Source organism: Thermobia domestica, chromosome 10, assembly GCF_964235325.1.
Source record: "Thermobia domestica chromosome 10, izTheDome1.hap1.1, whole genome shotgun sequence".
Classification (NCBI taxonomy): Eukaryota; Metazoa; Arthropoda; class Insecta; order Zygentoma; family Lepismatidae; genus Thermobia; species Thermobia domestica.
Genome location: NC_137463.1, coordinates 154,027,205 through 154,041,452, shown reverse-complemented (window position 1 = coordinate 154,041,452; position 14,248 = coordinate 154,027,205). Strand labels below are relative to the sequence as shown.

General features: G+C 36.1%; 1 protein-coding gene across 1 annotated transcript in view; it reads right to left on the bottom strand.

Annotated features, from left to right (window-relative positions):
• Window positions 1-258: 258 nt before the first annotated feature.
• LOC145662781 (methyl farnesoate epoxidase-like) overlaps window positions 259-14,248 on the bottom strand; it is a 733,391-nt gene continuing 719,401 nt past the window's right edge. The window contains exon 7 of the mRNA XM_081728654.1: window positions 259-685. Coding sequence (XP_081584780.1) covers window positions 504-685 — 182 coding nt within the window. The 3' untranslated portion in view covers window positions 259-503. The remainder of the gene's footprint in view (window positions 686-14,248) is intronic.

The following is a 14,248-nucleotide window of genomic DNA, read 5'->3' as shown; positions in this document are numbered from 1 at the left end:
CTTTATGAAAAGCTCTATTTCAAGTTTCGAACTCTACCTCAGAATTTGTTCAACAAGCACGAATTTTATTCCTAAGTTTTGAAAAAAAAAGTTGGAGCGAAATTGTGATTTGTTTAAACATTAAGATTTAAAATCTGGATGCGTGTTTGTTATTATTGGAGACTACTGTTATTTAACGAAATACAAAAATATGTGTAATAACAGATACTACTACCAAAAAATCTCTTATTTATTCAACTAATATTTATATCTCTTTTTTATTGTTTGTAATTATTACAATGCAGAGGCAATGATTACAAGCTTTGACAAAAACAACAAAATAGTAGTTAGAACCACAGAGCAAATATTGATCATAATTTATGTTACCGTAAAAATAGTTCAGAAGTGCACAGTTAGAGAAATGGACAAATCTAACTAACCTTTTAATTGAATTACTAATAAACAGTTAATTTTCACTATCTCGAAGTGAAATATGAAATTATTTAAGCAGCCTAATTTAAAATTCAAAATCTTTCCTTAACAACTGCTCGATATGGTTTTGGCCTTACAATTGCTCCCTCAATGCGATCAATGGATGGTGGATTTTCTCCAGGAGGCACAGAAAAGCTCAATTTCTGAAGAAGAATGGAGAAGAAAATAAATATTGTCATCTTAGCAACGTTCTCTCCAAGGCAACGTCTACGTCCTGAAAAAAAGAAAAAAATAAATTAAATATAAGTTTTACGTCCCACGATTATGCCGATTAGGCTAAAGGAGATGGCAATGATGGGAAATGAATGAAATTGTGAAATGAAGAAAGTGGGACGAAACGGGAGAAAACCCACGAGCACGGTGTTTGTCCACCACTAAGTCAACACGGCGCGAGCTGGGATCGTACCAGGGATCCCAAGAACCGGAGGTGAACGCTCTACCACTGAGCCACTGCGCCCCCTCTTCAAAAAAAAAGAAATAATCATCGCAAATAAAAGCGAATTATTTTCAAGTTTTGGATACATCTTTTGGAATTGTGTTTCTTTCTACGGTACCATCCTCTCTCCAATCAAAAATCTTGACAGAGTAGTTGATTTTTTAAACCTTCATACATTCATGGTCAGTTTCGAATTTACATAGAGTATTTCTATTTACAGTGTGTGCGTAAAGAGTATGAGTGTCACTGGTAGAAAAAATCAAACAACAATAGGCTAGTTGATAATGTATTTTGCTACAAAGTATGTCCTTGTATATAAATAATAATTTCTTCCAGCAAAATAAAAGATGTCAATAACTTTAGGTAACGGATGACATACTTTTTTGTTTAGATCAATAAGATCTAATGATAAATATACCTCATCTTTGCATTGCGTGAGTAAGATTCAGTTGACGGCATCAAGCAGTGGAAAAAGAAACTGATGTAGAGTATATGCTACACGGGGTCGCTAGAGGTTATAAAAATGATATGAACGTTGTCTGTTACGTAATATCGGAAAAACGACCTCACTATTTGAAACTAACTTTTGAACATAGTTAAAACTCCCTCGAGCAGGATTTTTTAAAATCATGTTACGTCCATTTATATGCGTATCCTAATGAAAGAGAGGTTTCTAAATTTATAACAAAGATGTATCTCCGAAGACTCTCATTCTAACACTTTCCCCATTCGTTTTCCGCTCTACCCAGCAATTTCTCTCCATTCTTCTCCACATTCACATTTAGAAAGTTTCTGTTCGTTTTTCATAACAAAGAAATGAAATTTTAAACAAATTCTCCCTAAGCCTGTGTATTACAGGCATCTCAACATTCGCCTGGTGGACTGAGAAGTCACCAATCAGAATGCTGGCATTGAAATCTAAATTCTTCGATTAGGAAATGTCAACACTAATATGTAACTTCGTTCGCTCAATAAAGTGATCAAATGATTTTTTGCAATTAATTTTGTAAAATATCTATTATTTTCGTGAAGCATAAAGTGTGTTTTCTAGTAGGGTTGAGAACATTCCTTACTAAACTTTTAATGGCCAAATAATAGTCCATTATTTCTGTCTATTTTCTAAATATTATTTGCAAATACTATCCGGAGTAAGTGCTTCATTATATTTTAATTTTTCAATAAATTTTTCAATAAAGTTCGTTAATCGAAAATAAAAATTTTAAAATTTCCTTCTCAGGTTATGACAATGATTAGCAAAGGATACTCCTCTTTGTATAAACTTCTCGATAATTTTATCATTTTTAAGAACATAATTTTGAATTATTTGCAAATATTCAAATATACTAGAGGGAAGCGGATATTAAAAATACATTTTTGGAATAGAATATTATTGTTAATGAAATGACAGAATCAAACTATAAAAGAAAAATTTTATTGCAAACTAAAGAACTTGAACTGATTACCATCGGAAAAATGAAAAACTAGAATTTACACGCTAACCAACTACCCTACGAAAATGGGTTCGAGGTTTGCTTGTTGGTAAACGTATACATGGGAAACGCCAAGGATGTTATAAAATACCATAGCTATATTTGGCCAAAGCTATAGTCGTCCCCGTAGCTCGGTGAAGCCGAAAAACAAACAAGCATCGAAAAACTGATTGGTTTCTCTCTTTTCCGCCATTAATGTTTGCTGCTAACATTAGGTTCTCCGTATGGGAACATGTAGTGTTTATTGCGTTTATTTTTGTTTAAATCTTCGCTTTCACATTGAAAATGGTTACATGTGCAGCTTACAGGCTCGTGTTAATTATCTTCAATGTGGCTCGCGTTTTTACTCCCGTTAAGGCTCGCACTTACTCGGGCTCAGACTCACATCCTGCAATAAGGATCAGACTCCTTGGAGCTCGTGCTCACTAATTTCATTGGTGAACGCGTTTACTTGGGCTTGGGCTCACTGCAGTCAGTGAGGCTCGGGCTTACTAATCTCAACTGGGTCGGGCTCACTACCATCACCATCCCGTGCTCAATGACGTTAGTGGACTTTGTACTTACTTGTGCTCGTGGTCATTACCTTCAGTGGGGCAAGAGCTCAGTGTCCTTGTTGAAGCTTGTGCTTACTCGGGCTTGGCATCACATTTTTCAATGAGGGTCCCACTAACTAGCATCTTTGAAGCTCACGTTCACTAATCTCTTTTGGGGACGAGCTTACTTGGGATCAGGATCCTACACTCAGTGAGACTTGTTCTCACTGGCGTCAGGGCTTGTACTCATTGTGCTCGGACTCATATCCTTCAATCAAGTTTGCGTTTATTCGAGCTCGGGCTCACATCTTTCAATAAAGCTCGTACTCCCTAGGCTTATTGCAGCCCGCGCTCTCTAATCTCTTTCGCACAGGCACTTAATTGGTCCCTCTCTAATTTCAATTGGACTCGTGCTTATTAGCACGTGCTTAGTTCCATCAACTGGGCTCAAGCTCACTACTATCAATGGGGCTTGAGCTCAATGACACTAGTGGTGCTTAGTACTCATATGGGCTTAGGTTTATTACCTTTAATGGGACCCGTGCGCCCTATTCTCGTTGGAGCTCGCGCTTAATCGGGCTTGGGATCACATACTTTAATGAGACTTGTAATCGCTAGTCTCCTGGAGCTCGCGCTCGCTAATTTTGTTCGATCACATTTATACTCGAGCTTCACAATCTCGTGGAGTTCGCCCTCACTAATCTCAATTGCATTCGCGCTCAATTTATTTCGGACCTCCGGCCATTACCTTCAATGGAGTTCGAGCTCACTCTGTTCGGTATTCATTAATTTTATTTGTTCTCGTGCTCACTGTGTTTGATATTCATTAATTTAATTTATTTTCGTGCTCAATCTGGCTTGGGCTCCGCAGCCTCAAATGGGCTCGTGCTTTAGCTCACTTCCCTTAACTTACCTCGGACTCACTACCCTCAACGCGATCGCGCTCACCTCTCTTAGTGCACGGATACTCGATGTTCAGAAGGCGTTTTTATGACTCATGCGTACGCTTGGAATACGCTGACCATGTATTTAAATGTGGATGGTTAATCACAATGCGCTGCAAACGCGAAAGCAGTAAAACGCGCAGAATAGTCGGCTTGAGCATATTTGGTGCGTTTTAGAACAAAAGACCGTCTGCTGTTTCGTAATCAGTAAAATATATCTAAAGGAAGAAAATAAAGGAAAGGCGTGTTGCAGTGAAATTCGCCGTGCAGTAGTCTTTGTCTATTAATTTAATACACCTTAAATCGGCGCCTTTTTTCTTTACATAAGAAGAAACTACAGCTAAGAGAAATACTTCTTCGATAACCTTCATGTCTTCTCACAAGAAACCAACTGAAGAAGGTCATTCTCATTCTACCCTTCCGGCGCGGGAAATGAAAAATAAAAGACCTGGAAACCCTGACTGGCTCATAGTATAATTTATAACTCTGACGAAAGTAAAATTACCGACTAGCCACCTAAGTTGCGTTCGCTGCGTGGGGTAACACATCAGAAATGCATCCTCGAATAGTCGTAGCCTTAATGGGTCTCGTGCTCATTATCCTCAGTTATATTTGCTGTCACCTGTGCTCTTGCGCGATAAGTTCGTTCAGGATTTGAATCATTACCTTTAATGGGGCTCGACACATTAATTTCTGTCATACTCACACTCACTAACTTCAATTGGTTTCATGATCGGGCTTACTTCCGATTGTTTGCTTAATTATCAAGAAATAGCATGTTAAGATATTGTAGTTTCTAGCTTTAACTTATGCTATTGATTATGACATTGATTATGCGTCGAGCCAACAATGATGGCGTGGCGAAGCTATAACGTATGGCTTCATGAATTTACTCACATCCTCTATTTTATAACATCCTTGGGAAACACCATCAGATCTAATCACTTTTCTTCGTATATTTTGTGGCTTATTTTTATTTTGTCCTTCATTTGTGTATAGAATAATGTATACCTATTCATATTAGCACTGTGTCAGATGTATAATGATTAGCATTATGCGGAATTACTTTGTATTTCTAACAAACCACAAAATGCCTTTGCCACGTTTACGAAACGAAGTTTGTCATTTTAAGTTATACTTGTAGACATTTTTGGTAGTTCCCATTTACTTAGTTTTCTTTTTTAGTGCCCAAATTTACATGTCATTCTTTTTGTCGTACAACTTATTATATTATTCTTATCGTCTTAAGGCGCATTTAGCTCATTACTTATTTCCATGCTTAGTTTCTATGTTATCGTAGTAGCTTTTCTTTACTTACTTTTCTATTTACTATCTCTCTATATACATTATTCAAAGGATATAGCCGGATAAAGTGGTGAAAGTGCCCATTTTCAGAAAATGTCTGTGGCGTCCGCCACTTTCCAAAAAATGACAATGGGCAAAGATAGCCACGGGGAACGGCTTGACGTCATGCGTCCCCCACCTTTTCAGATCCACTTTTAACCCTGCCTGGAAGATCAAAAATAGTCCCCATCAGCATCGACGACCATCTGCCAACGTTCTGGAAGGCCATGGATTCCATCGCAGGAGAACTTGGTGGGTCGTGAAGAGAAGAAGGTATCAAGTGCATGTTGCCCCTCTACTAGGGATTTCAACTGGCGTCCTCTAAGGTGATTTTCCAAGGAATGGAACAGGTGATAATCGGACGGTGCAATGTTCGGGGAGAATGGCGGACGTAATAGTATTTCCCATCCAAGGAGCAGAATGGTATCCCGGGTCATCCTAACCACGTGAGGCTTAGCGTTGTCCTTTAACAGGAGGACCCCTTTGCGATTCAGAAATGCTGCCTCTAGAGTTTTGAGTTTTTCTTGAACATGGCTCAACTGCTGACAGTACACAGTTGCATTGATGCTCTTACCAGCTAGTAGCTGATATCTTTTTGTCATACAACTTATTATATTATTTTCATCATCTTAAGGTGCATTTAGCTCATTACTCATTTCCATGTTTAGTTTATATGTTACTTTTATGCCCTTACATGGATTGCTGTGATATTTATACCAAAGGTACCACATATCCAAAGATATCTTTGGCCAGAAAATCTATTTCAAATTTCTTCGAATTTCGAAGTTATTTTTGAAAATTCGAAATTCTAAAAGTGTTCATACCTCGAAAACGACTTAAGGTCCGAAGATGAAACAAAATATGAATATGCTTTGTTTCAAGGGCCTTATGGAAAACAAGGAACAATGTATTTTGACAAATTTCTATTGTAAGAAATTATTGTTGCGAGACTCTGTCTTTATGGCAAAGATATAATGTGTAAGCTGCCATAGGCATGCACAAAAAACACTTTCACATGAAAACTGTGGCCGATGGAGAAATTCTGCAATTTGATCTGAATTCAGGACCAAATTATCTTTCAGAAACAGTTTATTTTGTACTTGTGACAGAAACACATTTAATTTATTTATTTATTTATTTATTTATTTATTTTGTATACCAGTATAATTAACGAACTTAAGACTACCATTCACCGTGGAATAAGCTTCATTTCGCAGGATATGTTAAGGCGTGTTATGGAAGCTTTGTTACGTCGCTTCCAGTAGTGCATTAAGGCAAGGGATATATTTGGAGGAAGTTATTTTCAAGGTGTAGTGAAGTCTGATGATATAAAAGGAGTTAGATAAGTTTCTGGCTTGGGAGTGAAAACATGACGTCAGGTACGCAGTGATAGAATTTTATTCAACGTAATTGCCTTGTAGGTTGACACTTCAATGATCCTGCAGTAATTCTATTGTATGATAATAAAACATTTTGTCTTGTGCTGCAAACCATGCCTCTGCAACTGCTATGGTGTCATTAGTGTCTCTAAATTCAGTTCGTTTCAGGTACATATTCAGTTTTGGGAAAACATAACAGTTTGAGGGGGGCCACATAGGAGAATAGGGGGATGGTCTATGATATTGAACTTCAGTTCACACAGTTTGTGCATTGCAATGGCTGCTTTGTGGCAAGGAGTATTATCTTGCAAGAAAGCGATGCGTTTGGATAGTTTTCCTCGCCTCTTTTCGTTCAATGCAATATGAATTTTTCCAGTAGGTTCAAATATCTTTCAACATTCAATGTAGTGCCTTTTCCGGATATTCGTCCAATATTACCTATATCACAATCCCAGAAAATGACACGCATCACTTTCCCAGAGGATTTTTCTCTGTGACATTTTTCCGGCCTTGGTGACTCACTATGGTACCACTGCATAGACTGAGTTTTGGTCTTGAAATTTGTAATGTACCATTACAGTTGAGAGTAATGGCAATTTTTTTACTCACCCTATACCTAGTGAAATTTTTTAAAATTCGATTTCGGTTTAATTACACGATGTATTTATCCTCTGTACTTCAAATTAAATGTAATTAATCGAAAGATCTCATTAGGAATCATATTTTCACGGAATAACATATTTATTTATATTTTGATTAATTGTAAATTCCATTTTCGCATGTACAAGTTGAATAGTTACAAGGTTTACCATTCTGACGTCATACCGAAACATAGTTCCGCCATTGGATATAAATTTTTCTAATTTCAGACCAATGTAGAATTTAGCCAGGTAACTAAACCTTCCCTCACCCCTTCTCACTAGTCCATAGTCACTTTCAGATCCGGTTATATCTGGATTTCACCAATTTCTATTTGCTTTGTGATTTCCGCGGCTGAAAGACTCCGCCCTGATTGGTGGAATCCTCCTATCCCTGTCGTTTTCGGCGCAATATTATCATTGTCACCGTGGACGCTTCTGGAAGCACAACCTATAAAATTGACTACAACATTTCTGCTAGAAAAGACTGACATTTTAGTTAAATCAAGGTAAAATCTAATTTAATTTCCTAGTTAAAAACTGAAGACGGCGTAGGAGCCCAAAAGATCTACAATTTTTTAGTAAGGAAACAACAATTCAGTGAAATTCCGGATTTCTGTTTACAGGACGCCATGATGCTGTCAAGCTAAAACAAACAGAATGGAAGCGTGATTTTACTTTCCTTTTCTATCAAACCATAAAAATCAGTTAGGGATTAGGTGAAATACGACCTGGTTGTGTACATTCTATTCGTGTATATAGTGAATGTGATTTTTTTTACTCAGTAAGTGCCTTTACATAGTAGGTTTCGTAGTGATACTAATCATAAAAATGACAGCTTAATCTAACTAAAAGGGCTCCTATTCATTTTTCGAATTGAACCATTTCTAGCGGGGGAATGGGTTAGATAATATTCGTGATTAGGGCCTTTTCCCCTCTGAGGGGAAAGGTCCCTCAATAAACCTTGTTAAGGTGCCCCAGGGTATCAAACTCTAGTAAACATGTTTTAAATAATTGGCCAGGTCAATTGGACCTAGGATTACCCTTCTCATTTTGTCCCCCTAAAGTTCAATAGAGCCAACTTTATATACCGACAAGGGAGTAATGTGTTTTAAATCTAATATATCAGGTACTTGCCTTTAACATGCATATAATAAAGGGTGCTTGTTTAGTTAGTAGTTTTGTGTAGTACTTATAGTGGTGTTTGTAGTTAGTAGTTCTGTGTCAGTGCGTGACTCTACTGTTAGGACAGTGTATTTAGTATGTGTTAATTTAATACCATTTATCTAACTCGAAGTGGGACGCGGCAGAAGTCCTAAACGGCAGAAGTCCTAAAAGGTAGAAGTCCTAAACGGCATTAGACCTAAAATGCACAAGTCCTAAAAATTATTTTGCGGCACAAGTCCTAAATGGCAGAAGTCCTAAAAGGCAGAAGTCCTAAAAGGCACAAGTCCTAAAAATCATATCGCGGCAGAAGTCCTAAACGGTAGAAGTCCTAAAAATCATACCGAGGCAGAAGTCCTAAAAATCTCTTGTGGCGCTACCATCGCGTCCGTAAGAAGAATACTGTCAATCTGTTAGTCAAAGTTTTAGATATACTGTTTCATATTACACAACCTTAGTTCTTACAAGTTATTTGTATAAATACATATTGTATCGTTCTGAAATAATAAATAAATAAATAAATGAAGCCTATTGTCCTTTCTTACTCTTTCCATGATATATTTCTATGTTGACAAAATTTTAACTTTCTACCAAATGTGATTCCCAGATCTTTCATAATGTCTGTTTTTCTCTATTTACACACCATTGACTTCATATTAGTAACATAATATTGTGTTTTAGTTATATACGTCATAAATTTTGCTTTCCTTGTGTTGTTTTGAAGTAAATTATTTTTACACATATATTTCTTGTACAGAAGTCTTTCTGTAGCAAATAATTGTCATACTCGTAATTAACTACTCCTGGGATACGGCTGTTTCGGTGTAGGACGTTTTGGTGCAGGGCGTTTCGGTGTACGGATTGCTCGATGTAAGGACGTTTAGGTGTGAGGCTGGTTCGGTGTAAAAGTTCCAATGTTTACACCGAAACGTCCACTCTTCAAAATGAAAATTATTCGTTAGGGAGAAATAAATTCACGAAGTAGAATATATAAATTAATAAATAAAATAAAAATTAAATTTTTCTGTAATTGACAAGAGTTACTTATTTATATTGAGACCCTTCGCTTCATTCTATGTCAGAACTTCTTATATCCTCAAATGTTATAATTATTAATTGATTGGGAAAAGGTTTTATGGTAATGATATATAGTAAAAAAGTGTGTGATGCATAAATATTGTGTACACCACACACACCTTATTACGACAATAACTGTGCACAAATCGCAAAATGCTGCACAATCTTTGAAAGAAAATTTTCAAACACAGGTGGTTTTTCTTCCAATAACCGCTTTTATATCATGCATACCCAATAAGATTAGCAAATCTAGGAAAAGAAAACTGATTATGAATCAGTGATGAGATCTTAATTATATTATTACGGAGATGTAAATTCGTGTTATAGTTGTAGAGAAGGACAGTGTCAGAAAAATGTCTCAAGAAAATTTTTAACGGCCTAAAGAACACAACAAGAGGCTGAATCCTACCAGTTGTTCCTGCAGAAATTGTTTCTATTATGAGTTACTCTTTTGTTCTTAAAATAGGTCAAAGTTGAATTCTGACCACTCCACGAAACTAATAACAAAATGGACTTTGCATTAGACGCTTGAAGAAAAATCTCTGGGAACTATGATCTCACAAGGCTTGATGTTAATTTTTCCGGATTTGATGCTTTTACAAGGATATCTTCAAATTTAAAGAGGTTGTGTTAGGCTATAAGACCAAGTGTTCCATTGTTTTCCTACAAAACAATTAAAAGTGGTGATAACAAAACACTATTTGCAGAAATTAAAGGCTGTATGATGTAGCTACGAGTCATAGAATTTACTGACTGTACCACACTTTCTACTGTTTGTGTCCCTGTAAACACTAGAGTACGTCCCGTCTGCATTTAAAAATTAAACCTATTGATCAGAGTTATAAATATTTAATTTTCCAATATGTGTTGCTTCACATTCGCGACAAATGCATTGGCATTGGCTTCTAACTTTTTGGCTACAGATTTAATCAAACGTCCTGTTAAAATAAGTACAAAAAGGGGTTTCAATCAGTCTGCACCTTCTCTCAGTAGCCCCTGCCAATTATAATTGTTCTTGGCTAACTGCAGAACATTTCAAACCAGAAGACTATTTGTAATTGTAATCATCATATTCATATTGGATCCGCCAATTTGAATTTTGTTATTTCAACGTTAGGTTCTGAATCACCTGTCCTAAAACCTCCTTGACAGTAAGCTGGTCGTATCATTTAATCTTCTATTTTAATGATTGCTTTCTGTTTATGCTTGGAGGCCACCTCTAACGTTCAAAGAGTGGTTTCTACCCTTAAACCCGCACCATTGCCAAAAATAAAATTTTAAAAAGAGTGACGATTATTTTTTGATATTCTGCAAGTATGCAAAGTTTCATTCAAATCAGTAAATTACACTTCCGTAAGTCTCCTTGTTAGTGCTGTTCAAATGGAAAAAATAAGTTAATTGGCGGATATGAAGTCAGAACAAAGAAAAAATACGCCGATGTTACGAAGAGACTGAACAACGTTTGTGAAAATTACAAATCTGACGATGTGATTACAGTCTTAAAAGGAATTGTGTACAATTTTAGATTCTTAGTTGAGTGATTCTATGTAATTATATTTTTTTCAACAAAATTCCTTTGAGATGAGTTGATTCTGAGTTTAACGTCCCGTTCAGCAGCGAGGCTATATGAGACGTCCACATACTGATTAACGTGGAATCCGAACCACATGAGCTCTCACCGGAAATCGAACCCGGGTCTCCCACGCCAAAAATTCCTTTGAGGTATTATTCAGTTTGTATATATTATTACTGTGTCTCAGGAACTTTGTACAATATATTTATTTCAATTTAGAAATAATGCTGAATATTTTGCAGTAAATTTTATTATTATTCTATAAAACTCGCCTATGGACATCTCTGAATAGAAATTCTTGTTGCGAATGGATTGGTGTTGTATTATCATCCTGTCTCAATAACAATGAGACTCAATAACAATGTTAATCAGTTTACACTATTCCAGAGTGGCTACACTATGACACTTCATGCCTGTTCATTACAAGCATATGATTAATGCAATCAAATATTAGGCTATACACCGAAACGTCCTTTACAGCAAGCGTCCTTACACCGAACCGTCCTTACACCGTAGCGTCCGTACACCGAAACGTCCTACACCGAAACATCCTACACCGAAACGTCCTACACCGAAACATCCTAAACCCTTACTCGTTATCATTATTAATAATAATTTTAGTGTTACTAACATAGTTGTTACCGTTGGAATTAAATACGTTCATATTGGTATTGTGGCAACTACTTAGTACTGAAATGCTTTATCGAATATTTAAGTCTGTAGTTTGTAGCAGGGTGGCCATAGAAGTTAATGGCTTATAGCCCATAGTGCGTCACTGAAATTTTAGAGGATCTTTGAAAAGCAACTTAATTGAAATTAATGAGAAATATATATTTAAAATACATTTATTTAATACAAGAACATTACGTTTAATCAATTCCGCAACCATGGTTGAGGAAGAGGTGTATTAAAGTACGAACCATTGAAATAGTGCAGAAGCAATAGCTGAGTTTTTTATAAACATATATATAAATGAAAGTATACTAGAATGTAACTAACTAGATTAGAAATGAAATAATGTAACTAATATATATATATATATATATATATATATATATATATATATATATATATATATATATATAAACGAAAGTAACTATATTTGTAACTTAACAACACTTGAACCACCAGACTGATCTCGACAAAAACTTTCAACATAGATGAGGTTCGGGCCTGAGATGGTTTTATCATTTCACTTTGAAGGTGCAACTTGGAGAAAGGAAGTGCGGATATATATTAAAAATTATCGATCTTAGTGTCGAACCCATAGTTTTCGGGGTTGCTGAGATGAACACTGACATCTCCGAGGAAGTTTAAATTCTAATTCAGCACTGCAACTTGGGGGAAGGAGAGGAAGATGTATAAAATTATCGAAAATGACCGCTATAAGTGTCGAATCCATAGTTTTTGCGGTCGCTGAGATGAACAGTTACACTTTCGATGCCGTTTAAATTCAAATTTACTCCCGCAAATTGAGGGAGGTACATAAAAATGATGCGGCTTGTGTATAGCCCGCTCCCCCCAGTTCTTTGTCACAGGAACTGGAAGAGTCACTATTACTACTTATATTGAGAACAGAACCCAACCAACCCCTGCGGGGCTTCTAACCCGTTCCTACTACTACTACTACTACTACTATTGCTACTAACTACCACTACTACTACTACTGCTACTACTACTACCGCTACTACTACTACTACTTATACTAAAACTTCCTTACCACAAGATTTACATCTTAAATCTTTATAACGCGATTCCGATTCATTATGAACTGGTATGAATCGTTAGAATCACTTATGATTCGTTAAAAATCACTGGGGGGAGCGGGCTATACTCAATCCAATGATGCAAAATAATTGATATTAGTGTGAATCCATAGTTTTTGGGGTCGCTGAGGTGAACAGTTACACTTTCAATGCCGTTTAAATTCAAATTTACTCCCGCAAATTGAGGGAGGAGGAGGTATATAAAAATGATGAAAAATAATCCATATTAGTGTGAATCCATAGTTTTCGAGGTCGCTGAGGTGAACAGTGAGACTTTCGATGCTGTTTAAAAAATTTAAATTTGTCCCCGCAAATTGAGGGAGGGGGAGGTATATTAAAATGTTGGAAAATAATCGATATTAGTGTGAATCCATAGTTTTCAGGGCTACTGAGATGAACAGTAACATTTCCGATGCAGTTTAAATCCAAATTCAACGCCGAAACTTTAGGGAGGGGGAAGGGTGTGATATATAAAAAAATGATCGAAAATGACTGATATTAGTGTTGAATCTATAGTTTTGGGGGTTGCTGAGATGAGCAGTGACGCTTCTAATGCCGTTTAAACCCAAATTAAGCGCCGTGACCTGGGTACAGAGAAGAGGGGTATATATATATATATATATATATATATATATATATATATATATATATATATATATATATATATATATATATATGTGTGTGTGTGTGTGTGTGTGTGTGTGTGTGTGACCGATATTATAGTCGAATACATCGTTTTTGGGGTTGCTTTGATGAACAGTAACACTTCCGATGCCGTTTACATCCAAATTCATCTCCGCAACTTGGAGGTGGATATATATATGATCCAAAATGATCGATACTAGTGTTGAATTCATGGTTTTTGGGGTCCTGAGATGAACAGTGACACTTCCGATGACATTTAAATCAAAATTCAGCACAGCAACTTATAAGGTTAACGTTGGTCCCTAGTACAAATAAATGAGTTGCACACGTATTAAATTAGCACAAAAACTGCAAATGTTGCTTATTCGAATGTATTTATTGTTTAGTAGGCTACTTACAGCCATCTTACCACACTGTATTATCTAGTTCTATCTATCTATGCATCTCCCTTGCGGGAGATTTGAAAATTAAAGTCACAGCACTAAGGCCAAGTTGACTGTTTCACTAAAATTGTCTTAAATCTTCTTGTTGTTATTAGAATCCATACACAATCAACATTCTAAGATACAAAACATTTTTTTAATTATATTTTTTAAAGTATATAACTTCTTCTTCTTCTAACCTATATAAAATAATTAAATAGTTGGCTAGTTTATAACACCTTTGATTAAAATATCTAAATGGTGCAGGTAAAGAATAATACATGCTGTCGAATAATACATGCTGTCGTTCTAAACTTGTGGGGGGAGAAGATGTGGGTATATAAAAATGGTCGAAAATTGTCGATA